This window comes from Rhea americana, unplaced genomic scaffold (assembly GCF_003343005.1).
Source record: "Rhea americana isolate MKP2758 unplaced genomic scaffold, rheAme1 scaffold_156, whole genome shotgun sequence".
In the NCBI taxonomy this organism is placed as follows: Eukaryota; Metazoa; Chordata; class Aves; order Rheiformes; family Rheidae; genus Rhea; species Rhea americana.
In genome coordinates, this window is record NW_028185661.1 from 2,159,512 (window position 1) to 2,184,916 (window position 25,405).

The following is a 25,405-nucleotide window of genomic DNA, read 5'->3' on the forward strand; positions in this document are numbered from 1 at the left end:
GCAGGAATATAGCTCATTTGGATCAAATCTATTCAAACAAACAGAAACCACATCAAGTTTACACAGCCTGTATTCTCTTCTACATACCTGCTGTCACTTGCTGTAATGTGGTTTGTGAGAAGCTCGTTTCTGGTACTTAGCTTGGCATTTGAGCAAAGCGTCAATGACTTTAAGGAGCACAAGCAAAGAGGATTCTTTCAACAGAAAATTAGCAGTGGGTCTGTTCATGGTGTTGTGTAAAACAAGTAGGAAAGCAGGTGCACAAAGAAGATCTTGGAGGTCCTTTTGGCAAGATTTACAAACTTCACTGCTGCTCCTGAGTCTCTTTGTTCCAGCTTGTTGCCTTTCCCGCAGTTTCCTGGTTCATAGCAAGAGCAACACATAACCTCTGTTATGTCTTTATGACAAAATGAGGTGTTAACTGACTGAGTTGCAGTGCTGGTCCTACAACTTTGTAGCATCTTGTAGTTTGGCACTAATTCTGGCAATGCTGCCTGCAACCTTTCTGTCTTCATGCGTGTGAAATGTTGTGGAAGGCCACAGAAAGTACTGAAAATTAACAGAAATAAGACACTCATAACATAATTTAAACTTATAATTGCTGTGTCTATGTAAAACTAATATTGAAATTATTTAAATACCAGACCCCTTGCTCGTGCCAGGTCTCTTATAAATTACCACATTTAGACCACAAACCAGAATCAACCAAAATCACCGTTCTAGGCACTTCCCAGACACAGGGAATTCAGGCAGTTGTAGCCTACTTCTCTACTATGGTCTAACCTCTCTGGAGAAGCAACCGTGGTTTTACAAGACAGGCATGCAGGACAGGCATAAGGCCACTGAACACTCAAACGCTCAAGCACAGCAAGYGCGACATTAGTCCCATGGCTCCGTAAGGAAGGCAGCAAGAGGGATATCTCTGGAAATTATGTGGCAACACAAGAAGGGAGGTATTTCTGTGCACAACAAAAAGCAGCGCAGGCCACAGTGCTCCAAGCCTACTAGGAGCTCACGACTGCCTGTAGAAACGGGGACTACCTTTAGATAAATGAAAAACTCAGAACAGCTCCTGCTCCTTTTTTATTGGTTAGGTGTCTAACTGAGCAGAAGAAACAGGAGGAACTTCCCATGACAAATAACTAGGACAAAAAACAGACTGTCTAGCGCAGGGTCAGGGTTGAGTAACGTTACAGTCAAAGTTTGCTGAGTCAGTTATGAGTACACAGCAGTACCAAACAGCAAGGACTATCAATGAACTATCTTTGCAGTACACAAGTTTGGARAATAACTTCAAAGTCACCTCTTGAATGCAGCTTCTTTTTGCCTTGGCGTCTTTTCAAAATATCAGAAAAGCAGTGACAGAAAAGTCTCGCTTTGTCTTTAACGGTAAAGTGTAGTTATCTAGTGGCTTGGACATGGATCCCACAGCGCCACTGGAAACCTCTGAGCCYGTTCACTAGAATAGGGACAAGCACACAAGAACAGTCTGTCCAGCTGAGRTGCTAATGCTGTTTTTTACCCATTTCCTGGCCTTGTTTGCCTAGAGCAACCTCTCATCATTCCATGCTCTGTTTTATTGGACTTATCACAAGCAGAGTAAAAACTGCATTCATGTTTCACTCTTTGATTAGTTTTGAGAACTCTTCTCTTAGAGCAGAAGGGAACAGGTGAGCACTTTTGTGAAACAGTAGGAAATTCCAGGCAATATGGCTCACCKCAGCATCAAACTTGGCAAATAAATTTTTCCCACTTAGCTGTGCCCCACATTGCCGTGGGAGCTCCCTGCAAGCCTCRACCTGGCCCTATACCAAGCTGGAAAGCCACCACAGCAGGAGGATGCTTGCATGGGAGTGACAGAGAAGAGTGCTCCTGGGACCTATTTCTGCTCCCTCGTCCTGCCTGGTCTCTGAGCGGAGCGTCCACCCACCCCGGCGGTGACTTCAGGGAGGCAGCATGGTGGGGGATGCTCTGTTCAATATCCCTAGCAGGTTCCTATTTTTATATTTTTAATCCTTTTAGCCCTAAACCTCTTCAGTAATGGTCACAAACAGAAGTCAAGTTTTACAGCTTCTGCGCCTACAATCAACCTAGGAGACACGCCACCTTGTCAAATTATTGTGACACACTGATCATGAGTAACCCTAGGTAACTCTTAAAAAAAAAAACAGTCCTTGGTACCTCCCTTTATTTATTTTTTTAAAAASCTTGAATTCAAAATCTTGTCCTGACTTAGGATTTGACTTTGCTTTCACACCACTGTTGATGAAATGCAGAGGTAAACATAGGACAGCAGAATTACATACCTGATAAAAGCCTAAAAGAATCAACCATCATTGCCAAATTGCAAGGCATCATTTTATCATAGTCTTTAAAAGCTGTCTAAAACCGAGGGTCCTACCCTACCTATAGGGACCAACCTATGACAAAGGTGAGGTGAAGTTTTAGCTTTTATGCTATRCTTGTGAACACCCAGAGCCTCTTTTCCAGTCAGGAAAGCATATCACTAACTGTAAGCATATGCTTAAACCCTATCTAGGCCAATAATGTTCAAACATATCTTTACAGATAAATACATGATTAAATGCTTTTATGATCAGCTTCTGTTCAATCACTGCCTGCATTCTCCTCATGTGGACTGTGTTGGTAACGGCATCTTCTGACTTCTCAAGCTGAAGTTCCACCTTTGAACTTCATTTTACCTGAGAGGCACCCCTGATGTTTTTGTTTCAATAGAGAAAACAGGCATATTCAATTTCAGAAGAAAATAATGTTGTTTTCTTGTACTTTCATTTCAGCCAACTGTTTGTGAATGGTTGAATCCTTTGGATTCCAGAAAACCGATTCCCATAGCTTCATGTTCCACACAGTTGACTTGAGGTAGAACCGATTAATCTGTCAACAGGACTTAAACGATCATGAAGTTACCGTACCAGTTAATRACAAATAGGAAAAAAAAATGCAATTAAGACAGCTTCTCATTTTAGCTCAGTGTGCCAGAGCTGTCAACTTAGTTAAGCACATATGAGCCTGAACTTCTAACATAATTTATGCTTTTCCTTCCATAGTGCCACTAGTAGTCATAATGTCGAAAATATCTCCTGTAATTGCCCCTCACTTTCAAAAACATTAAAATTAGGATGTTCATACAAATCTTGAGCATGAAAGCTTAAAAATGAGACTTCACAGTCAAAATTATTCTCTAGATCATATACCAAATACATGGCTTTGTTAGCCATGCCTTCTGGACACACCAGGGATATTTTGGTTACAAAGGAATGGTAAGACACTTCATGACTATTTTTGTAATAGAAAAACATATAATTTAGAATAGATATAGCATTCAGACTCTTTCTCTCATCAATATTAGCAACAGGCGTTTTAATAAATTGCTTACAATAAATTTAATAGAAGAAAAATGCTAGAAAAATATCCTCAGACTTCATAATATATAAGCATTTCTGGGGAAATCCCAGGTAGTGATTGAGCGTATGGTTTCATTTCACATATAATTGTCCATTAGTAACAATAATCCTAGTAGACACTCTCAAGATAATCTCAAGTATTATGGTGCCACCTTCAGGAAATATTTTACATGGCTCTGTTGTCTTCAGACAGTTTTTATTTATTTATTTATTTAACAATATTCAGTTTCTTTCATACCGTCACTGCTTTCCRTAACGTTTCTCACTGCATTGTTGTTGCATGCACTCAGGAAGATAGAAAGTCACTAGATGATACACTTGCTACCTGAAGCTGCTTTGTAGGTGACCAATCATTTAGGAATTCAAAGCAACTCTGGGGACAAAACAATTAGTGCACAACAAAACTAATAAAAATCCCATAATCAGTGGTTAATTCCAGTAAGTTCTCTGATAACACAGAAAAGATATTATTGTATATTATTTTGTAGCCTTCAGTTCTAATATCATCTCTCTCCCTTTTCTGGCCATCATGAGATTTGCAGCTTTGAAACCCTCTAGTGCTTCTTCAAATTTGTTCACATTACACTGTTAGGCAGACGGATGGGCACACGCGTGTGTACAGCACAGCACGATTGCTTGTGCTCTCTTCCCTAAGACCAGGCTAAACTTTAAGCAACWTGAGCACGAATGTCAGCTTTGGTTTTGAGGGAGCTGTCCTGAGTTACAACAGCCGCAAAGCTGCACAGCAGCACCTTCGCCTGCACCTGCACGAGAAACTCCATCCACAYTGCCTTTTTACAGATTTCCAAATCCACAGGAACAAATACTTCCCACACGCATGGGCAAAGTACAGCGGATGGAAAAACAGCAGGTGAAAACTCCCCATCCTAAGCACACGCTAGCAAACAGGCTAAGCAGCTAAGGTGCTGCTTGGGCAACTGGACGTATTCCCTGGGCTACCACCCTGGCCTGCGCCCCAAAACGTCCCCTGGCCTCCGGCTTTCTGAGCAGATGATGCCGGAGACAACTGGCTAGGGAAAAGCAGGCAGCTCCTCCCTCTGGTACGCAGTATCTTCCTTAAAATTCCCTTTCTGTGCCGAACGGCACRTACTGGCTGTTCAGTTTCCTGCAGAAACACTGCAGCCCAGAGGCCRGGAGGGGACGGACGCACAGGCTGCGCTCGGGCGCGCAGGGTTCGGCCAGCRTCGATACTGAATTGTCTTTTCTCGTCTTTTAAGTCAGGCCGTAGCTCGTCTGGACTGCAGGACGACACTGAACTCCAACTCCGCTTCCGAGTCTGGTTTTGCTATGGGTATAAAGCAGCTGAAACAGGAGTGCTTGCAGTAAAATAACTGGCATCGCTTTGATTTCTTGGTTTGCACCTGGTTTCAAAGACGTCTTCTACTCCCTTTTTTCTATGACTTTAAAGAGGTCACACGGAGAGTGCTACCTTCATATTATGAGTTCTCAAAAATATCTGCTTTACAGCCCTAACTCGGTAAAGMGTAATTCCCTGGAGCAACTAAGTAAGAAGAAGCTTCTGTAACTGTGCTGAGGAAACCAAACCAAACCAAAGCACGTKGCTCTGTTTGCTGTTCACACCTGTGTCTCTGATCAGCAAAGCACTGCCACACTTCACCACAAATTTAAATCGTGCCGCCRGAGCTGTACAACCAAAACTAGGCACCAAGGTTTAGCAGCTGGTGGGCTCGGTTTAATAAAGTGCCCTGCAGATCTGCGTTTGTAAGATAGAACCTGCTGGAAATGGTATATTCCAGCCTGGAAAATATCTATTCTAATTCAGCTGGGTGTCCCTTATGTAATACCAGATACCTTTGTCTGACGACAGCTGTTTTGTTTCTCTTTATCCTGGCCCATACTCCAAAGAAATTTTGCCTAATCTGTTAGATTTACTCAGCTCTTAAAGCCACACAAGGGAACCGAAACCATGCACAATGGCAAAAAGCCTTCTGCAATACCTAAAAGAAAACGCCTGGAATCGATGCAAGCTGCAGGAATAAACATCTTGGATGCTGCAGCTCCAGGGAAAGCAGCAGCAAAAATGTTTCCAGAGTGGTTGTTTTTCATACCATTTTCCACCGTGCTCTTTGTGCCGAAAATAATGTAAAAATGGAAAGCAGCAAGAAAAAGCACAAAGTTGTGTCATTGTGCTTGTGAAATGCTAATCTCAAATTGTGCTTTACATCTACCTGATGCCATTAATTTTGCCGTATAGCATGTAATGTCTGAGAGCAGAATAAAGTTCTCTTTGTTACCACAATTAGAAAAAATTGAGCTGAGGAAGGTGCCTTGGGAAGATCTGATTAAATAACACCATTCATTTGCTCAGAAAAGGACTGCCTGCTCTATGTATTTACTTTTAAATTTCTGATAGACTTGAGTCATACATGGAAATTTTTTTCCTCCCCTCATGCTCATTTCTGCATTTTCATGCATGGATTTATGTATGTAAAAGGTATAGGGTGACTAAGCTGTCCAGCCATGCAGTCGTAACTGCTTTCCTTAGTTTTTGGAAGCTCCTGACACCTGTGAGAAGTCTGCAGATCAGCTTTAGTTTTATTGGYTGTATAATTAATGAATTCCGTAYCCATCATATTTAGAGGAAAGAGGTKTTTTTTTCTGAGCTCCCTCTGGAGGCAATTCACAGCACCTTTACTCAGGTTCCTGCTCGAAAGCATCCTCTAAGGAAGCTTTATTCATTATAAAAATGAATAAAAATCAATAAACAGTAGTAAAAGGATTTATTAYTATACAAAAAAGTGGGAAAAGTATCCCTTAGCTGTCACAGTGTGTCTGACTGGCATTGCAAGCAGTTTTCTTCAAGAAGAGATCATCAGCCTGTGATCACACCCGCCCCTGCGCAGCRCCCCCGCGCGCACCGGCTGCACTCCCGCGCACACCCCACGGCACCCTTGCACGCGTGCACCCGCGCGCGCACACCCACGCCCTTGCACACCCGGCGCGCGCTGCCCGCCCGCCCCCTGCCAGGCGCCCGCCCCCTGCCAGGCGCCCGCCCCGCCCGCTGCGTCGCGCGGCCACCCCCGGCCGGGGGGCGGGGCCCGGGCGCCAGAACGGGGCGGGGCCACGGGGCAAGCCCCGCCCAGGCCCGCCCGGTCGCCTAGGCGACGAGTCGCCGCGGCCTGGCGCGCGGCGGCGGCGGTTGGCGCTGGCCGTTGGCGGTGGGATGCGCCGGCCAGGCAGGGGGCCCGGCGGCGGCGGCGGCGGCGGCGGCCGCCTGGCTGGCACCGGCCGGAGCACCGCAGTAAGTGGGCGGCTGCGCTCCCCGGGAGCGGGGCTGGGGGCCGGGCCCGGGGCCAGGGCCATCCGGCGGGAGGGGGCCCCGCGGCCTAACCCTCACCGGGGCTGCGCTGCCGGCGGGAGCCGCGGGGCGCGTGTGTCCGTGCCCGTCCAGCAGGGGCCCCGTTTTCCCCCTGCCTTTGCTTTTCCTTCCCCTGCCAAGGCCCTGGAGGGGGGCTTAGCACCATTGCCCCTGCTGTGCCGGTAAAGCCCCTCAGCCAGGCATGAGCAAAGCCCGAGAGGTTTTCCCATAAAAACAGAATCGTTGATTGAGGCTGGAAAAGGAGCAACCCCTGTTCTGTTATCTGTCCCTGACTGGATCACCCCTTCCCCTGCCTTCCCCCTCCCCTTTCCTCTCATCTTAGATTAACCGAATCATGTGTGATTTTTCTGTGCATTTACCTGAACCTAGCCTGTGTACTTAGCGATGGGTGTAAGAGCAACGGCTCTGTTTAGGTACAGTGTGTGGGGATGTGAGTCCTGCCCCCTTTGACTCCAGTGAGACAGGACAAGGCCTTAATGGTCTTAAGTGTTCAGTATTGATGAGACAAGGCTGATTTTTGTTTATGAGAACTAAAGTGAAACTTCCAGACCAAGCAATCTTGAGTTTCACATCTTGAAGAGTTGTGCTCTTCTTTCCAAGGGTAGCATATATTAAGGGAGGTAACTGTGCTTTCAAGAGATAACAAAAATCGGAATGAAACTGAAATTGTCGTGGAAATGGTGCTCTACTGAGCCAAAATGGACACTTATTCAAATTTATAGTGATCTAGAGTGAGTCTGGAGATTTTGAAAATGGATATTCTCTGTTCCTTCTGAACACCCTCAGGAGCTGGAGACTTAGAGTCCTTAAGTGTTGCTCACTGAAACCAACATTACTGTTAGTTTTTTGAGGACGTTACTGGGGAAAGTAGTGACAATGTTGCTTGCACTGAATAACAAAATGTTACTGCTTAGGAATGTTGGAAAAATTGGTGTGGATCATTCTGGACTGAAACCAAATCTGGTTGTGAGCAAAAGGAAGAAAAATATTTCTAGCAAACTGGAATCCCTCATTTTTGATATGCTGTATTCTGAATGCTCGTTACAAATAAGTGAAACAATGTATTAAACCTTTAAAGAGAATTTGTTTTATTTATTTAAGGCAGTATTTTGAAAGTACAAACCTCCTCCCTGAGATTATAAACTTGCTTGTAGTAGTGAGCAGCTACTTACAAATTATTACTTATAAATAACTGCTAGTCTTTGATGAGAGTGATGGATTTGTAGTCTAAGCTTGAGAACTGGACATACCTGCCTTGGAGCCAAAACCGCCAGTTTTGGTAATGTGACATAGAGTCACTACTAAGAAGATTCTTTTAATAATGTTTTGTTTTTCTTTTTTTAACTTATAAGATTTACATCAGCATACATCACTTACTGTGCAGTTCTGCCAGTTTTGATCATTGAGAATAGTACCATGCTCAATGAAGAGTTTTGGCAATTTCAACAGTTACTGTAAACAGGTTAGTGAAACTGGGTTATAAACATTTTGCTTATCCATATTGGAAGTCTTTATCAGGTCATATATTCTAGATTGTATTTTAATAGGATGGTAGTTTATTTTTCTTGAACATTCAACCATAAAATATTTTCCTTAGTAATGTATTATAAATGTGCAGCAGCGAGGCAGATGATTTGCTGTTATTTAAATTGTAATTCAGACATTTTAAGTTGGTTGGGATTGTTGCTATTGCTTACAGAAATAATATTGGTAATATTGCAAATGTGAAAATTTTCTTGAAATATTTAATAGCTGTTGAAATTACACAAACCATTAGATTCTTTCAAGTTCCTATATTTTGCCCTCTATTTGTCCCCTGCTTTAATCCTTCCTTAATCCTGTGTGAAGAGATTATTGGCAATATGTCACTAAGACTATAAAACAAGCTGTTGTTTACAATAGGATTTCTCTTTTCAGTTTGGTAGCCAAGACTGTGATGGCATATTTATGTTCTAGAGCTGCATATAGGTTGGGAAATATTATCATATAACCTGCATGATGGCGAAAGGCACTCAGAGGCCTATGTTACCAAGAAAAGCTAGATTGCACCCTTGTACCAACCTTGAGAGAACAAAAGAGAAAGCTGAACATCAAATTTTGAATAGAGGAGACCACAGCGAAAATTTACTAACTTAAGCTGGGTATGTGTGGTGCAAAATATAAAGCATGCAAATGTCTACTGTAGTGAAGTATGAATCTCTACGACATTTGTTTATATTCTAAAACATTCTATTCTGTAATTTCCACAGAGCAAAAGAAGCTTCTGATCCTGATATCATAGCAGCCTGATCAAAACAGATATTTAGCAGTTTTATTTATTCTAATATCAGTGGATGATGGTGGTCAGCATTTTGCAGGATCCAGTTATGTACTTTTTGGTCAGCAAAGTTCTGTCAGCCTTCAGTATTTCTTATGGACTACCACATGCCGTATCATTGCTATAAAATTGACTGTTTAGTTGTCCACAGAACTGTATTATTTTTTCAGATATTTCTGGTGTGAAGGATGAATTCTCTAAATAGAATTGGAATAACAGAAAAGTCCTAACAAAATTGGAGAAGAGCCTGGAGTCAAATGTGATACCTGAAGTCATTTTTTCCGCCATATTTAGTTAGTTTTCAGGTGATGATGTCTCACTAAGAGTTCCCTCATGTGCCTTTCTAAGTGACCAAGACAACTCTTTCAAGGGACTCATCAGCAAAAATGGCCTAGTGGTTGAATGTGTCATATGTACGATGATACCCAAATGTTGGTGTCAAGATACATAGTTTTCACATCTGATTTTATTCGTTTCTGTAGAGCAGCTTTGGCATTTCCATTTGATTACTGAAGGAATGTGCTGCCACTTCTGTACTTTAGTAGATTGTCTTCATACTCTAATAGATTACAGTATACAACAGAGAAGGAATATATTACAGAGCAAACAAAATGCACATGTTTATTATAGCTACAATATATTATATTACACAGGAATTTTAAAGGGAGGAAGCACTTTACGTGATGCTATTTCAAGTACCCAAGCTAAAATAATAGTGCAAATTGGGTGAAAGGAATAATTGTAAAAGAACCTAATTATCTTAAAATCTTAAATTAACTTGAAAAGCTGATAGGACTTAGGCAACAGAATCAGAAGACTAAAAGGTCAAAACCTGAGGTTTGTGACTAGATCTAGGTCTTTGTTTATTCCAAATGTAGAGTTTTCTGTCTTGTTACTTTAGTTTACTTTGTTAGCAAAAAGTTGGGTATGAAAGGTAGATACACTTTTGAGTTCTCCAAACTTTTTTAAAGTATTTAACTCCAGAAGTTCAGATCAGAGCCATCTGTTGTAGGTGTTGCAGAAAAAGACCATGGAAACCATGTTTTAATCAATCTGCAATTAACGTTTGCTAAAGCAGGGAACTGTAGGCACTCAAATTCTGTTACGTTTAATTTTACTTCATATTACATGAAACTGGCTGCCTATTCATAAAACCCACATGCAATATATTGTTGCTCATGCTATAGATGCTGTGTTTTAAAATGTATACTAGAATACGTTCAGACAGTGGGATGTTTTTAGTGTCACTAACAACTGGTAAGCAACAAGATATGACTGGCTGGCATGTATTTTAGCCTGAAAGAAACACATCTTGCTTGTTACTGTTACAAGTAGTCTTGTCGAAATGGCATCATTAAGTTAGTAAAGACCACAGTGAATGCAGACACTTTGGGGAATACAGTGTAAAGCTGAATTCTGAGAAAGTCAATGACAGAAAATGTAAATATATGAAATTCCAATATAAGATTCGGCTTGTCGTTTTAGTTGGCTATGATTTTTACTTCTTGTTAAATCTGCTTTGTAAGATGTTATAGAATATACCACTAAACAATGATCTTATTTTACTGCAAAGATGTTTTTTCCATATAGAGATAAGAAGATCTTCATATCTTTCATTGCCAAACTGGTTATTGTCCAGTGCAAAGATTATAAATTGAGATTGTCCACTGAGTCATTTGTTACTGGAATCTTGAGAGGTGTCGTAAGATTGCCCCGGTAATAGAAGTAACAATGAGTGGGGAGGTGTACATTACTACTTTTCCAAAGAAGCAGCATTTCAAGTAACAACAGCCTAGAAATATCAGTGTATTGTCTAGGCAGATGTTTCTTTTACACAACAGACTAGCCTACTCTGTGACGTTGTATTCAGAGTAGTAAAGGGACAGCTTTGTGGTTGAATTTGAGCAGGTCTGTAGAGCAGAGATTTGTTACTAGCTGAACTTGAGTTGCCTTAACCTATTTGGACAGGCTTACCAGCCTGTAGCTAACTCTCGCGTGAGGATAAGAACTACAGAGTTGTGTTTGTAGCTGAATTTTGCATCTCCAGTAGAGGTAGGTTGAGGGTGGATGTCAGCTGATTTAGGCATTAGTCTGAATTTTCAGACAGCAGTGGCAAAAAGAGAGAGAATGCTGGAATTAGACTAGCAGTAGATGACTGATCTATATTTAAGTATTTGGGTTATGGAGAATAAATGATGCATGATTGATTGTTAATTTTTCCTAGGCCTACATAAGTAAGTGGATGAATATTGTGAGTTTACATAATTGCCTATTATCAATTACCTTAAATTTTGGTGACAGATAATGTTATGTATAGCCAGGGTTAGGGTTTGAGTTTGGATTAAGATTCAAATTAAAGTTTAGATAAATAGAAGAAGAAGGACTAACATTTTTTAATGTGCACTCTGTTCTAGATGAAAGTTCAGATCAAGGCTTCCAGATCAATGCACATGAGCCTTATACTTATTTCTATAGGCCTTTTCAAATTTAACAATAATCTTAACTCATTAGCCATTACTATGCCTAATCCTAATTGTGACTGTAGACTAAGAACTGTGTGAACTGCAGAATAAGATATCCAAATAAATTTATACATTGGAGAAGAATGCAGGGATTTACCTTAGGGAAGATGCGCTCCTTCTTCTTTTTCTTCGCCTCCCTCCCTCACTAGTTTTAAGCTACCTAATCTGCTTGCACTGCCAATTCGAAACACAACATTTAGACCAACAAGCACCAGCCCTATTTTTGCGTTAGCAAGCTGTCCAAAACTGGGCTTATTCTGTCTGTGATCGCAAACCTCAGCTCTGCCTTTATTGCAGATTAGGAATCTACTGCTGTCTGCAAACTTGGAATAAGGAGTTCTATCAAAGAACATCAGCCTTAAACACACCTCTCCAGTTCTACGGAATTATGACAGTAATCCTGACTCTCCAGTCCCTGCTTACTCTAATCCTAGACCAGGCACCTTCTGTGGTTTGAGGATTTAAAGGAAATAGTTTTACTGAAGTGTTCTAGTTAGAGAATACTTAGACATCTGGGAAGTATTATTGAGATAAAAATAATACAGTGTCTTTTACCTAAAATGTTGTAAAATTAAATTTTTACCTATTTTTATTTTTTAAGGATCTATATGAGAATGACCATGTCCTCTTCTTTCTTAAACTTTATATCTGGATCTCAGAATAGCTATAATTTGGAGCAGATCAGCAAATATCCTGATTAATTATGAGAAGACATTCATCAATATAAAACAGTCTGGAAGAAAAAAAATTCTTTAAGAAAATAAGCACAGAATCCATTAATAGAACAGAAAGTGTTTAATATTTCCAAAGCTTYTGGCTACCCTGGTCTTACAAAATGAACCGTTATACTACCATGAAACAACTGGGCGATGGCACCTAYGGCAGTGTGTTAATGGGGAAGAGCAACGAGTCAGGAGAACTTGTGGCTATCAAAAGGTATGTGTTGCTCAGTAAATGTACCTGGATAACCTTTATGATGTTGTTGTCTACCATCTGCGTACAGGAACAAAGGACAGCTTGGTTTTTCCCAAGGAAATTAGCGTAACAAAAATATTTTATCTATTAAGGTGCTTGATTAAGCGATCTTGTGTCAGACCTCCAGCTAGGGTATCAATAGTGAGACACAACAGTTTGCGCAAGTTACTAAGGCATCTTGGCATATAAAATTATGTGCTGCTTTTGTTCAGCTAGAATGTGCTTCCTTCTAAAATGTTGTTAGGTTAATGCCAATGGAAAAGCAAAATTGAATGTACAGTTGATAGGTTAGGGAGATTTGGGTTTCCCATAATATTTATATGAATTGTGAAGGTGGATGACATCCCTCTTAATGGGTAGATTTGAAACCTCCGACCCCCCCTAAACCTTCTTATGTACTGTGCAAGTGTCAGATATTACTGCAGTGATAAATACCAGGTAACAATCTGGTCGGGTAAATAAAAGATATCTGCTTGGGTCTAATAATGATGTGTTGTGCATAATCAACAACATTGTCATACTAGCCTGAAAAGATTGTTAGAAAACAAGAAAAATTGTATTAGAGGAGTGGAGATATTTCCCCTTATTCCTGTAGAATTGCAAAGCAAGAGACAAAACTTAAGTAGAAATACCAGAAATTGAAAGTTACTGGGATTTTTTTTTCTTTTATGGATTTACTGTGGAAAGGTAATTGGAATATAATTGACTAACTAATTACTTTGAGAATTGCATAGAGCTTCAGGTTTCTCCATACATAGCTAGTACTGTTACCTAAGTTAATAAAATTAATCAATACTCAAAAAAAAAAAAATCTGTGGTTTATTTTTATGACTTCTAGGCAAAAGGAACAATGTTTTGTGGAGAATATTTTTCTTGTTTTTCATTGTTATGATTTCAGGGTTTGCAATGTTTCTGTGTGATTTTAAATCTGGAGTTTTGTGAGGGGGCAGTTTAGGTTGCAGATATATTTATTTTAAAAGAAAATCTCAGTTTTAAATAGAGTCTCTCTAGGAGCCAGAACTTTTCAGAAACACAATGAACAATATGAAATTCACAACCAAATCCCAAGGTCTCAGCAACACCTAATATTCGTGTCTATATCTACGCAAGACTTGCAAATAAATGTTACACTGGTACACATAGCAGTTAGTTTAGAAACTTTATTTATATGTATGTATGCATATTCCTTGGAAGATTAAATAAATTTTTATTCTCTATTAAATACCTTAATAGAAAAATGTTTGTAGAAATGACTGATCAAGTCAGATGGCTAATTATAGTGTTCAGCACTTAACGTTTTTGAAATCTGAAGAGTATTTTATTCTTGTTTTCATAAAATCTTCAAATGAGGCACAAATAGGTGATTTTTCTTGTTTTAAATATCCACATTTTATTCACTGTGTCACTGTTATTTCCCTTTCAGTTAAGGGCAGTTCAAATGATACAAAAGAATTTTGTGTCCTCAATGTTTATAGAAAGGCCTTTTAGTACCATGGTCTGTCTGGCTAATTACATCTGTAAAAGTATATCTGCAGTGATTAATCACTAAACACTTAAATTTGTAGCAAATCCAAGAGTTGTATGCTAGTGATGAGTATTCTAGTCTATTTGAAGTTCAGTTCAAAATACAGCTAGTGTTACACTTGAAAAATAGCATGTTTGGGATTTTTTTTGTTCTAAAATCATTCTATGCTATTTAATTAAAATACTTTGTTGTGGACTTCTATTTCAGAATGAAAAGAAAGTTCTATTCATGGGATGAATGTATGAATTTGAGAGAAGTCAAGGTAAAACTGTGAACATAATCATTTAATAAAATATCTGGTTAGGTTTGCGTAAATAAATGAACGGAAGGGTATCTGCAGTGTCCAAGCCTAAGGTCAAACTCGAGCAGAAATCTTGAACCAGGGTTCCACAGCCACCATGGGCTGCTGGCACTCCTACGAAAGCTCCAGAGTTATGGAATATCTTAACATCCTCAAGCAGTGGTCATGTCCCGTAACAAAGTCGTCTATCTTTGATAAAGCACAACAAAAGGCTGCTTATCAATTTTAGTAGCCTGTTCTTTCACTACAGGTAGCTTACTAGATATATATCCGGTTCCTATATCTTGTACTTGGGCCATCTGTAGAAAGCACTGAGAGTTTTGGCTAGCCAAGTGATATAGGACCAGGCCTGACACTTGAAAATTTGGACTTAAATTTCAAGTCATCTCATGTTTCAGACATTTTATTCTCTATATACACAAAACTACCTGTCAGACAACCTGGGTATCCATAATTTAGGTTTGAAGTATTGGACATTGCACATAATCACCATTTGCAAAAAGAAAGCATATAAAAGAGAATCCTTATTCATAAGAAACTCTTAACAAAAAGACCCCATTTTTAAAAAAACACTAGGTTTTCTTATTCAATTCTGTAAGCAAGAGCTGTTAGAGCTTCAGAACTGTTTTTTATTGTAGGGATCTATACTTTTTTGTGTTATGCTTCAACTCAACTGGAAACTGTTATAGGTAAAAATTTAGCTCTGTTAAGGAACCAAACTCACGGTCAAATTTTCTGAATCCATATTTTGCTGTATTACAGTCTCTGAAGAAGCTGAATCATGCCAATGTAATAAAACTGAAAGAAGTCATCCGAGAAAATGACCACCTTTACTTTGTGTTTGAATACATGAAGGAAAATCTCTATCAATTAATGAAGGACAGGTATGTTTCTTCCATAGAACAGATAGTGTGCTATGATGTTTCATTTTGTGACTTTTATGCTATCTTGAAGAACTTGTTGGAATTTGTGTTTTAGGCTCTTATTGCAGCCCCATTGATGTGAACCAGAGTTACTGCACCTGCATACTGAGAGTAGTATTCTGCATTGCTCAATTTATAATGCTTCTGGGAATAATACTTTGTTCAGTTGTTATGAAATAGATTGCATGTCTTYGGTGTGTATTGAGCCATGAGAGAAATTCTAAATACCATTATTTTTAGCATTCACTTAAATTTATGAACTAGATAAATCCTATTGATACTGCTTTTGTCCGTGGATTTGCTTTAAGGTCAAGGTGGTCACCTGCATGTACGTGCATGCATGCTGGTACCTATATGGAGAAAGACCTATATGTAGACTGCCTGATGTTGCTGTCTTGGATAAACTGTACATAGTAGGTTTTCAGAGTGGACTTTGCAAAAGAACTTGCCTTCTTGTTAACAGTGTTTTCTTTCCTGAATTCTTTTGCTGTTAATGTTTGTTCTCTTCAGACTTYAGTGTGTGCCTGGTCTCTCAGTGAGCAATGCTCTGAGCTTCACATCCTGTGATGGTTGCTAGCAGACCAGCACAGTTTTACCCTGCAGCTGAGAGGCATTGCTCTCAAGTAGGATTCCCCTGAGGGTACAACTGGATAGCATACTTACTGCAGTGCTGTGCCAGTGCAGTCTCTTGCTTGCTCTGGTATCGTGCCTGCCACATTCATCTGGTCAAGTGCACTAAAGGCCAGCCAGCTGCATGGCCCTACAAATAGGGTCATGGACCTATCTGCAGAGAAATCCCTGTGTGGCACTGAAGGAGACTGAGACTAAGGCCTGGAAGCAAGGGAGTTTTGAGACAAGAGCTAGTTTTGTCTGTCTTGCTTTGTGTGCAAGAATTGGCAGGTCTGTTTTCCTCCATTTATGATATAGTACTCAAAATGAAGAAAAGCGTTTATTTTGCCTTATAGGAAAGTATGTATTTATACATTTTTTAATCACATGAAATTGTTAATTTGTTTCTTCACAGAAACAAGTTGTTCCCTGAGTCAGTCATCAGAAACATTATGTATCAGATATTACAAGGGCTAGCTTTTATTCATAAACACGGTAGGTTTAATAGTAGAGTTTAATTCTGTTACATTTTTCTTAAAAAAGGAAGGTAATGCACAGTAACAACATGAATAAAAAATCTGGCAAAGTTGATTAATTATCTCTAATAAAAATTATTCCCATCTACTTCAAGTATAGTGTGTTTTTAAATCAGACCTAAAATTATATCTTGCTTTTTATACCATCAGATGTTTCCATTTAATTTTGAAAGCATTGGAGTTCAACATTTCAAAAATTAGTAGGTTGCTTAGCATTTTTTCTCCCTCAGATGCCAGATGAATAAACAAACTAAAGAAAACCTGCATGTTGTGCTATACTGTGCATTTCTCTCTATTTCCTATAAAAAGTTCTCTTTAAGGAGCATTGATACTTTACAGAAGGCAGTTTCTCCTGTCTTAAGGTATTATAATTAATATGGTACCATGAATCTGTAAAAATATTAAAATAATTTGCTTGCTAAGAAGATCCAGTCTCCCTGTCAAATACAATCTGGATATAAATATTTTAAGACATGAGGCTTTTTTTTTTTTAAAAAAAAAAAAAGCAATTACAAGCACCGACAGTTCATTATAAAGAAGAGGTGCTGTGTGCTTATAACAACAACGAAGTTTCATAGCATTTACAAAACTTCTAATTCTCATGTTCAGTATCTATCTGTAAACTGCATTCTGAAATACTGGTATTAAGCTCCTTTACATTTGGAAGTAGTATTTTTCTCTTCTGCTCAACTCACGTTTTTTGTACTTGTCTTTCTCATCACATTTTTATCTCTAAAGCTTCCCGTAGAGAATAAAGTAGTCACTGAAAATGACTAAGAATGACTAAATGAACAAGAAACAATGCTTGCAGTGATTTCTGTTTAGTTTCCATGTACTATGGCAAGGCCTGCTGATGGCTTCACATGCATGACCAGCTCTGTTTTCTAGTATTAACCAATACCCATAAATTGCTGTTTCATGTCTTTTTAAGCAAAGTCATATACTGTTCTCTGATTTATTAGCATTCTCTTTTCCTTCCTCCTTTTTGCATAAAATTGTTGAGAAAATCAGAACTTAGGAAAATCTACCATTTCTAAATTACATTTGGGAATGACAGGTATGATAAACTTGAAAAATGACGTCTTAATGTAATAATTTCAGATGATTGCTTACAGTTGTTGTCAATTTCTGAATGCAGAAATCAAATACTTTGTTGTAGTGAGTAAATTTCAAATTGATTTATAATAAATAGTATTTTCTAATTAAATAGTAGAATTGATTTTCTCAGTGATTCCTCTAAAGATGGTTTAAAATTAAGAACTCCAGATATATAGGTGCTCAAGCCAACACTAAGCATTAAAGAAACTTTATGTTCCTGCATTATTAATATTAGCATTCTAGAGCAGAATTTTGAACTTAAATGCTTCTGTGTGCAAAATGTTCTCATAATAATAAACAAAATAGTTTAAATTCTTCAAGGAATTTTATAAGCCAGATAATGGTATCACATACTCCAATTTCCATTATGAAAAGGTGATGAGACAGTTGTAGTTTTTGTCAAAGATTTCATACTAAGATTAGTTTGTAATTTGATACTGCTATAATATCTAAATCATTTTCCTCAAAATGCTAATGACAGTTTTCATTTTTTAATTTAAAAATGTATGTTAATAATTATTGGAGAGGAAAATACGGATTTTTTGTTGTTTTGCCATGCCCTTATTTTGAATAAAAATGGACAAAATAAAAAGCTATCATCTTTCAAAACATCCCAAAGTAAGTTTTGGATGGTGCTATTAGAGCTAGCTGTTTGAAAAGTGATAACACAATTATTTGTTATTCTTTTCTGTCTGGTCTTCTATAGGATTTTTTCATAGAGATATGAAGCCTGAAAACCTTCTATGTATGGGTCCAGAACTTGTGAAAATAGCTGATTTTGGTTTGGCTAGAGAGTTAAGATCTCAGCCACCATATACAGACTATGTTTCTACCAGGTGGTAAGTGTATTATGGTGTTAATACATGATCTTAGGTAGTTACCTTTCACTGCTTCTCATTTTGATTTTACCTATAATTTCTTTCCATTCCCATAGGTATCGTGCTCCTGAAGTTTTACTAAGATCATCAGTTTATAGCTCTCCTATTGATATATGGGCAGTTGGCAGCATAATGGCTGAACTATACACACTAAGACCTCTTTTCCCAGGGACAAGTGAAGTAGATGAAATCTTCAAAATTTGCCAAGTATTAGGGACTCCAAAGAAGGTAMGACTTTTGGAACACTTCACATATTAAATAATAATAATAATAAAGTGAAATAAAGTGATTACATAAGTTGAATTTATCTTAYTTTCCAAACATACATAAAAATTATTGTTTTAGTAAATTACACAGAATCATAGAATGGTTGAGGTTGGAAGAGACCTCTGGAGATCATCTAGTCCARCCCTCCTGCTCAAGCAGGGTCACCTAGAGCATGTTAGACAGGGTTGCATCCAGGTRGGTTTTGAGTATCTCCAGAGAAGGAGACTCCACAACCTCTCTGGCAACCTGTTCCAGTGCTCTGTCACTCTCACAGTAAAGAAATTGCTCCTCATATTCAGGTAGAACTTCCTGGGTTTCAGTTTGTGCCTGTTGCTTCTTGTCCTGTCGCATGGCACTACTGAAAAGAGTTCGGCCCCATCCTCTCGACACTCCACCTTAAGGTATTTGTAGACATTTGTAAGATTCCCTCAGTCAAAAGAAGGCTAAAGAGGCCCAGCTCCAGGCTAAAGAGGCCCAGCTCTCACAACCGTTCCTCGTAAGAGAGATGCTCCAGTCCCTCCGTCATCGTAGCCCTAGACTGGATTCTCTCCAGTAGCTCCGTGTCTCATTCTGAGGAGCCCGGAACTGGACACAGTACTGAGGCCTCACTAGGGCTGAGTAGAGGGGTRGGATCACCTTTCTTGACCTGTTGGCAAAACCCTTCCTAATGCACCCAGGATAGCACTGGCCTTCTTGGCTGCAAGGGCACTTTCCTGGCTCATGGTTAACTTGTCCACCAGGACTCCCAGGTCCTTCTCTGCAGAGCTGCTCTCCAGCAAGTCAGCCCCCAGCCTGTGCTGGTGCATGGGGTTATTCCTCCCTAGGTGCAGGACTCTGCACTTGCCCTTRYTGARCYTCATGAGGTTCCTCTCYRCCCAACTCTCCAGCCTGTCCAGGTCTCTCTGAATGGCAGCACAGCCCTCTGGAGTATCAGCCACTCCTCATAGCTTCGTATCATCAACAAACTTGCTGAGGAGGCACTCTGTCCCTTCATCCAAGTCATTGATGAATAAGTTGAACAGGACTGGCCCCAGTATTGAGCTCTGGGAAACTCCACTAACTACAGGCCTYCAACTAGACTCTGTGCCACTGATGACARCCCTCTGAGCTCTGTCTTTCAGCCAGTTCTCAATGCACTTCACTGTCCACTCATCTAATCTGCACTTCCTCAGCTTGCCTAGGAGGATGTTATGGGAGACAGCATCAAAAGCCTTGCTGAAGTCAAGGTAGATAACATCTACTGCTCTCCCTTCATCTATTCTGACAATTATTCCATCATAGAAGGCTATCAGATTAGTTAAGCATGATTTCCCCTTSATGAGTCCATGCTGACTACTCCTGATCACCTTATTTTTCTCCATATGCCTGGAGATGACATCCAGAATGAGCTATTCCATCACCTTTCCAGGGATGGAGRTGAGSCTGGCTGGCCTACAGTTGCCTGGGTCCTCCTTCTTGCCTTTCTTGAAGACTRGAGTGACAYTGGCTTTCTTCCAGYCCTCAGGCACCCCTCCAGTTCTCCAGGACCTTTCAAAGATGATGGAGAGTRGCCTAGCAATAACATCCACCAGCTCCCTCAACACTGGTGGGTGCTTCCCATCAGGGCCCATGGATTTGTGGATGTCAAGTTTGCCTAAAAGATCTCTCACCTGATCCTCCTCGACTAAGGGAAGTCTTCCTTTCTCCAGACTTKCTCTCTCRTCTCCAGGCTCTGTGATATTTGAGGGCTGCCCTTAGCGGTAAAGACTGAAGCAAAGGCGGCATTCAGTAATTCTGCCTTCTCCGTATCCATTGTCACCAGGGCCCCCACCCCATTCAGCAGCAGGTCCACATTTTCCCTAGTCTTCCTTTTGCTACCGATGTATTTGAAGAAGCCTTTCTTGTTGTCTTTGACATCCCTTACCAGATTCAATTCCAAATGGGTCTCAGCCTTCCTCATTCTATCCCTTCATACTCTGACAACATTCTTATAAYCCTCCCAAGTGGCCTGTCCCCTCTTCCACATTCTGTGTACTTTCTTTTCCTGGCTGAGTTTTGCCAAGAGCTCCTTGTTCATCCATGCAGGTCTCTTGCTCCTTTTGCTGGACTTCTTTATCCTTGGGATGCACTGCTYTTGAGCCYGGAGGAAGCTTGAAATTCCCTGCAGACTTAAGGTTTTCTCTTGCTCCTGTATCATACACACCACATTCATCTGGTCAAGCACACTGCAGGACAGTGAGCTGCATTTACAAATAGGGTCATGGGCCTTTCTGCAGAGAAGCCCCYGTTAAGTTTTTCTCAGCTGTATTTCTTTTTCTAAACTTTGACTCAGGCATATAATACTAGTGTTTTGTTGTACCTTAATGTCTGATTTATATTGTATTATTATGTGCAACTTTGTTCTCCTCTTTAGTAGAAGCCAGATAAAAAACTTAATTATCTAAAGCCACACATCTTAGGAAGAAGCTCCAAAACTCCCTAGGATTTCATTTGTCACAGTTGATTTGTTTTCCTTTCATGAAACCATAATTCTTTTAGGCTGGATCCCAGAATTTGGAGTTACTATAGTATAGARGTTACTATAAGTAAAGCAAGTTCCACTTTAAGTTACATTTTTTTAAAAGCATAAAAGGAACATTTGAGCTTGAACATAAATCTCATTACATATTCTTAACAATAAAAAATAGTGGAGAAAAATGCRTAGTATTTTATAGAGAAAAACAATTATTTTCAATTATTTCCTGAAAGGCCTAAATACCATTTCAAATCTRCAAGGGGGATTTGGGTATAAAAATACGAAAATGCATGGAAAGAGAATATAAAAATGCGCAGAATTTTATTTACTTCAGTTAAAAAGTTGTTTAAACAAACATATTTGAACAAGTAAGAAAAGAATTTGTTTTATATACTAATATTTTCTACAAGTAAACATCAGTTTTTTTGTACCAAGTAAACATGTTCAATTGTTTGAATTATGAGTATTACATGACATTACTTGTGTTGAATAGCTGACTAATTCAAACAAACTAATCAGAATGCAACAACTGTTGAGACATACAGAAACACCATGCAGATATGCATACAGACAAGAAAACTTCATGAAAGAAGAGTTTGAAGGAAAAGTTGAAGGATGTTTAGAGGAAAATGCTAGAAAGCAGCTTGAAACAAGTGCAAAAGCTATAATTTGAGAAAACCAACAGAGCASCTTGAAAAAGGTCAAGCAAGAAAGTAAAGTTAGAAAGGATGCCTAAGATTAAGAAAAAAGGAAGATGTAAGCAGGTCTTGAAAGTCTTGATCAGGTGCCTGATAAAACTGTGAAGAGCCAGTGAAGAGATTTCAGAATCAATTGGATTAACGCTATGTAAATGGTAAAAGACAGAAAATAAGTTTACCTTCAAAATTTTGTGTAAATTTGACAAAGGTCACATAATACAAATGTTTTTTGGAGAAGAAAATTACAATAGCTAAGATAAGAGCTGGCAGATGTACATTCTCATTTCATCTGTGGGAGCAAATAGAACTTTATGAAATAATTGGTGGAGCACTGAGTCTCTAGATCTTGGAAAAAATAAGGGGCAGGGGACACCAATTTCATTGGTGTTGTACCAATATAAAATAAAGCATAATCCTTGTCCAGTAAAGGAGCTGTTAGCAATAGAAACACAAGGAACAGAAATCTTAAAACATAAATAGAACAAAGTTAGCTAGGAATGTGCAGAGCTTGAAGAGGTGGGAAGACTTCCAAGAGAAGATACTGAGAAACAGGTGCAAATTCATGACAGAGCAGAGAGTGAAAGGTCAGGGGTTGAGAATTATACATGATATGTTGTGGAAGTGGAAATTTAATCTGAAGGATTAAAAGAAAAMTGTTCTGTGTAAAATAGTGCTTTCTATAACAATTGGGAATCAAAAATAACGTGTAATAGGTGGCATTATTTGAAGACTTGAATATTCAAAGCCTGCTGTTAAAAGATTCTTTCCTTAAGCAGCTTACAAGTCTGTGTAGGACAAGGAAAAGAATGTTTTGATATGTATATGAAGTATACTTATATTCTTGCATATACTTAYAAGTATACTTATATATAAGTAWWWTACTTATATATAAGTATACWTATATATAAGTATACTTGTGAAAGAAAACAGCTTTCTGGAACATTTTCAGTTTATAGCACAAACAAGCTCTGGAAGAGAAAAGAGATCAGAGGGAGAATTTTAAAATGTGCAACAGAGGGATGCTGTGCATCAGGYGCTATGGTTTTCCTGTAGCCTTAGTGGTTGAACAGAAGCAAATCAAGACTGTTTACACTCTATCATTCCCTGACTAGCAAGCTGATTGCTTGGTAAAGGAAGGAGGTGTTACCAGCAGAATATTTCAGAGAAATTTTAATCAGCCTTGGTTTATAGTTATATTTGAGCTCTATAATTACCATAGATTGTGTTAATGGAGCTAAAACTGTAAGTTGTTTAAGTACAAAAGTGAGTAAAGGTAATATGATGCACTAAGACCAAATTCTATCAAATCAATCTAACTTRCTCTTTCAGTAGTGTAACAAAACTTTGTGGATAGAGGAGAAGCAATACTATACATTGACTTCAACAAGGCTTCTGATGCTGTTCCTCATAACATTCTCATCAGCATATTAATCTGAACAAACAGTAGGATAGATGCATAACCATTTGGAAGACCTTATTCAGAGAATAAGTCTCTGTGGTTCACACTCAGAATGAAAGAAAGAATGAATAGGACTCAGTGGTTCTGGAYGTGATACAAATTTTCAGTTGTACTAAAGCTTTCTGATGGAATAGATTTTACTTTTTAAATTGGCAGGTAACAGGCTGAGGAGGACTGAGCAGGATCAGAATGCAGAATTTCTTATAAAATTAGTGGTGTAGCCTTTAAAAACTCTTCAGCAGTATGTAGAATGCTATACTTAGGGGACTAATCAGCTTCGTAAATATATCGGGATAACTATCCAGGTAACGATTATGTAGAAAAGGATGYAGAAGCTGTAGTACATTGTCCACTGACAGTGTTTTGTTACAAGAAAGACAAATTCCAYACCAATATGTAAGAAATAGGAGTATAATCTGCTGGCAAATGAACTAATCTTTCTGGTCCATTTGCTACATTATGCCCTGTTATAAGTTTTGCATTTCAAGAAAGAAAAATTGGCGTCCAGAGAAGAGCAAAAGCTTAAAAAGTCATGACCCAGTAGTCAAATTATTTGGACTTCTTTAGTCTATACAAAGGAAAATTGGAAGAAAGAAGAAGAAATATATTTTCTAGTGCATAAAAAGGCTGCTATAGAAACAAAAGAAACAGCCCTTCTCAGTATCCATGGATGATAAGACCCATAGCAAGGGTCTTATATTGCTACAGGAAAGATGTATGCTTTCTAATCATGAGATGAGTTCAGCTCTGGAAATAGACTGTTTAGCTGGATTGTGGAATGGCAGGAAATGGAGGTTTTTTGAGACAAATACCAGTCAGGAAGGGACAAAGGCATAGACTAGGTGATCTCTTGAAGTCTTTCCTAACCCTATGTTTTTTTATCCAAGTAATGCTGTTATCAAGCAACTTAAGGCATCATACTTTATTTCTTGAGAGTTTGATGCATTTTTTTAAAAAAGTTTTCATTTGGTGGTCGTGTTTTTTTCTTGTTGCAGTAGCATCTAGTTGATTTAATCATTGWATTTCTTAATGGTGAAATCAGGGGTACCTGATACAGGCTGCATAATGGTTACCCAAATATGGTATGCTGGAAAGGCCTCACCTCTGGTATTCCCATAAAGGATATATGTTGAAGGCAGCGGTTTGAACTTATATCAGTGATATGTGTTACTGCTCCTGRTACTGCTACACTTTCTCCTCCTTCAGACAGGATATGTTTAAAAGCAGTATCTACATTGAGAGTTCCACCCTTATCTATGGCAGAGCTTGAGGAAGACTGCTGTTGGAGACTGATGCTGCATTTATAGTTATCCTAGCAATTGCAATAAGAAACAGGAGTGTCTGTTGTCCACTATTTAGGAAGGAGCTACACAGAAGAAGCATGACTCAGGTTCCAGAAAATTTAATTTGATTTAGTACCTCAAAGATAGTCTTAGTGTTTGAGGKTTTTTTGAACTAATTTTTCTTTCCTTTTAAACAGAGTGACTGGCCAGAAGGATACCACCTTGCTTCTGCCATGAATTTCCGCTTCCCACAATGTGTCCCTATAAACCTAAAAACTCTCATCCCAAATGCAAGCAGTGAAGCAATACAGCTTATGAGTGATATGCTGAACTGGAATCCAAAGAAAAGACCTACAGCAAGTCAGGTTCGAGCCCCTGAGTGATTAAGTATAAGACAGCATTGTCTTGCATTGTTAAAATATTTTAGATAAGGAAAGAAACTGATTATTGTAGTACTGCAGGCCAGAGAAAAGTCTTTGCATTTTGAAGGCCTGGGTGGGAATGAGACTGAGTAACAAGGAGAAAATGTTCTAAACGTAGCTCAGTCAGAAGTRTAAGATCTTAAGTTATTTCTGCAATGTTGTCTTCTGTATTGGCATGTTCTGAAGCTATGTTTGTACAGGACAGATGAAAATCTGAGAATGTACAAGTTTCCTGATTTGTTACTATATTTTAGTTCTGCATGCTTCATTTTCCTCCCCTCTCTGTAAGAAGGGGGATACTGAAAACGAAGC

The 25,405-nt window shown here is 39.0% G+C and overlaps 1 protein-coding gene across 3 annotated transcripts in view; it reads left to right on the forward strand.

Moving 5' to 3' along the window:
• The first annotated feature begins 6,578 nt into the window (after positions 1-6,578).
• The window catches only part of MAK (male germ cell associated kinase), a 35,377-nt gene continuing 16,550 nt past the window's right edge, over positions 6,579-25,405 (forward strand). For all 3 annotated transcript variants that reach the window (XM_085299919.1, XM_085299920.1, XM_085299921.1), the window contains exons 1-9: positions 6,579-6,708; positions 8,139-8,248; positions 12,227-12,561; positions 14,333-14,387; positions 15,189-15,310; positions 16,374-16,453; positions 18,299-18,431; positions 18,527-18,698; positions 24,869-25,036. In XM_085299919.1, the coding sequence (XP_085156045.1) occupies positions 12,461-12,561; positions 14,333-14,387; positions 15,189-15,310; positions 16,374-16,453; positions 18,299-18,431; positions 18,527-18,698; positions 24,869-25,036 (831 nt within the window). In that variant the 5' untranslated portion in view covers positions 6,579-6,708; positions 8,139-8,248; positions 12,227-12,460. The remainder of the gene's footprint in view (positions 6,709-8,138; positions 8,249-12,226; positions 12,562-14,332; positions 14,388-15,188; positions 15,311-16,373; positions 16,454-18,298; positions 18,432-18,526; positions 18,699-24,868; positions 25,037-25,405) is intronic.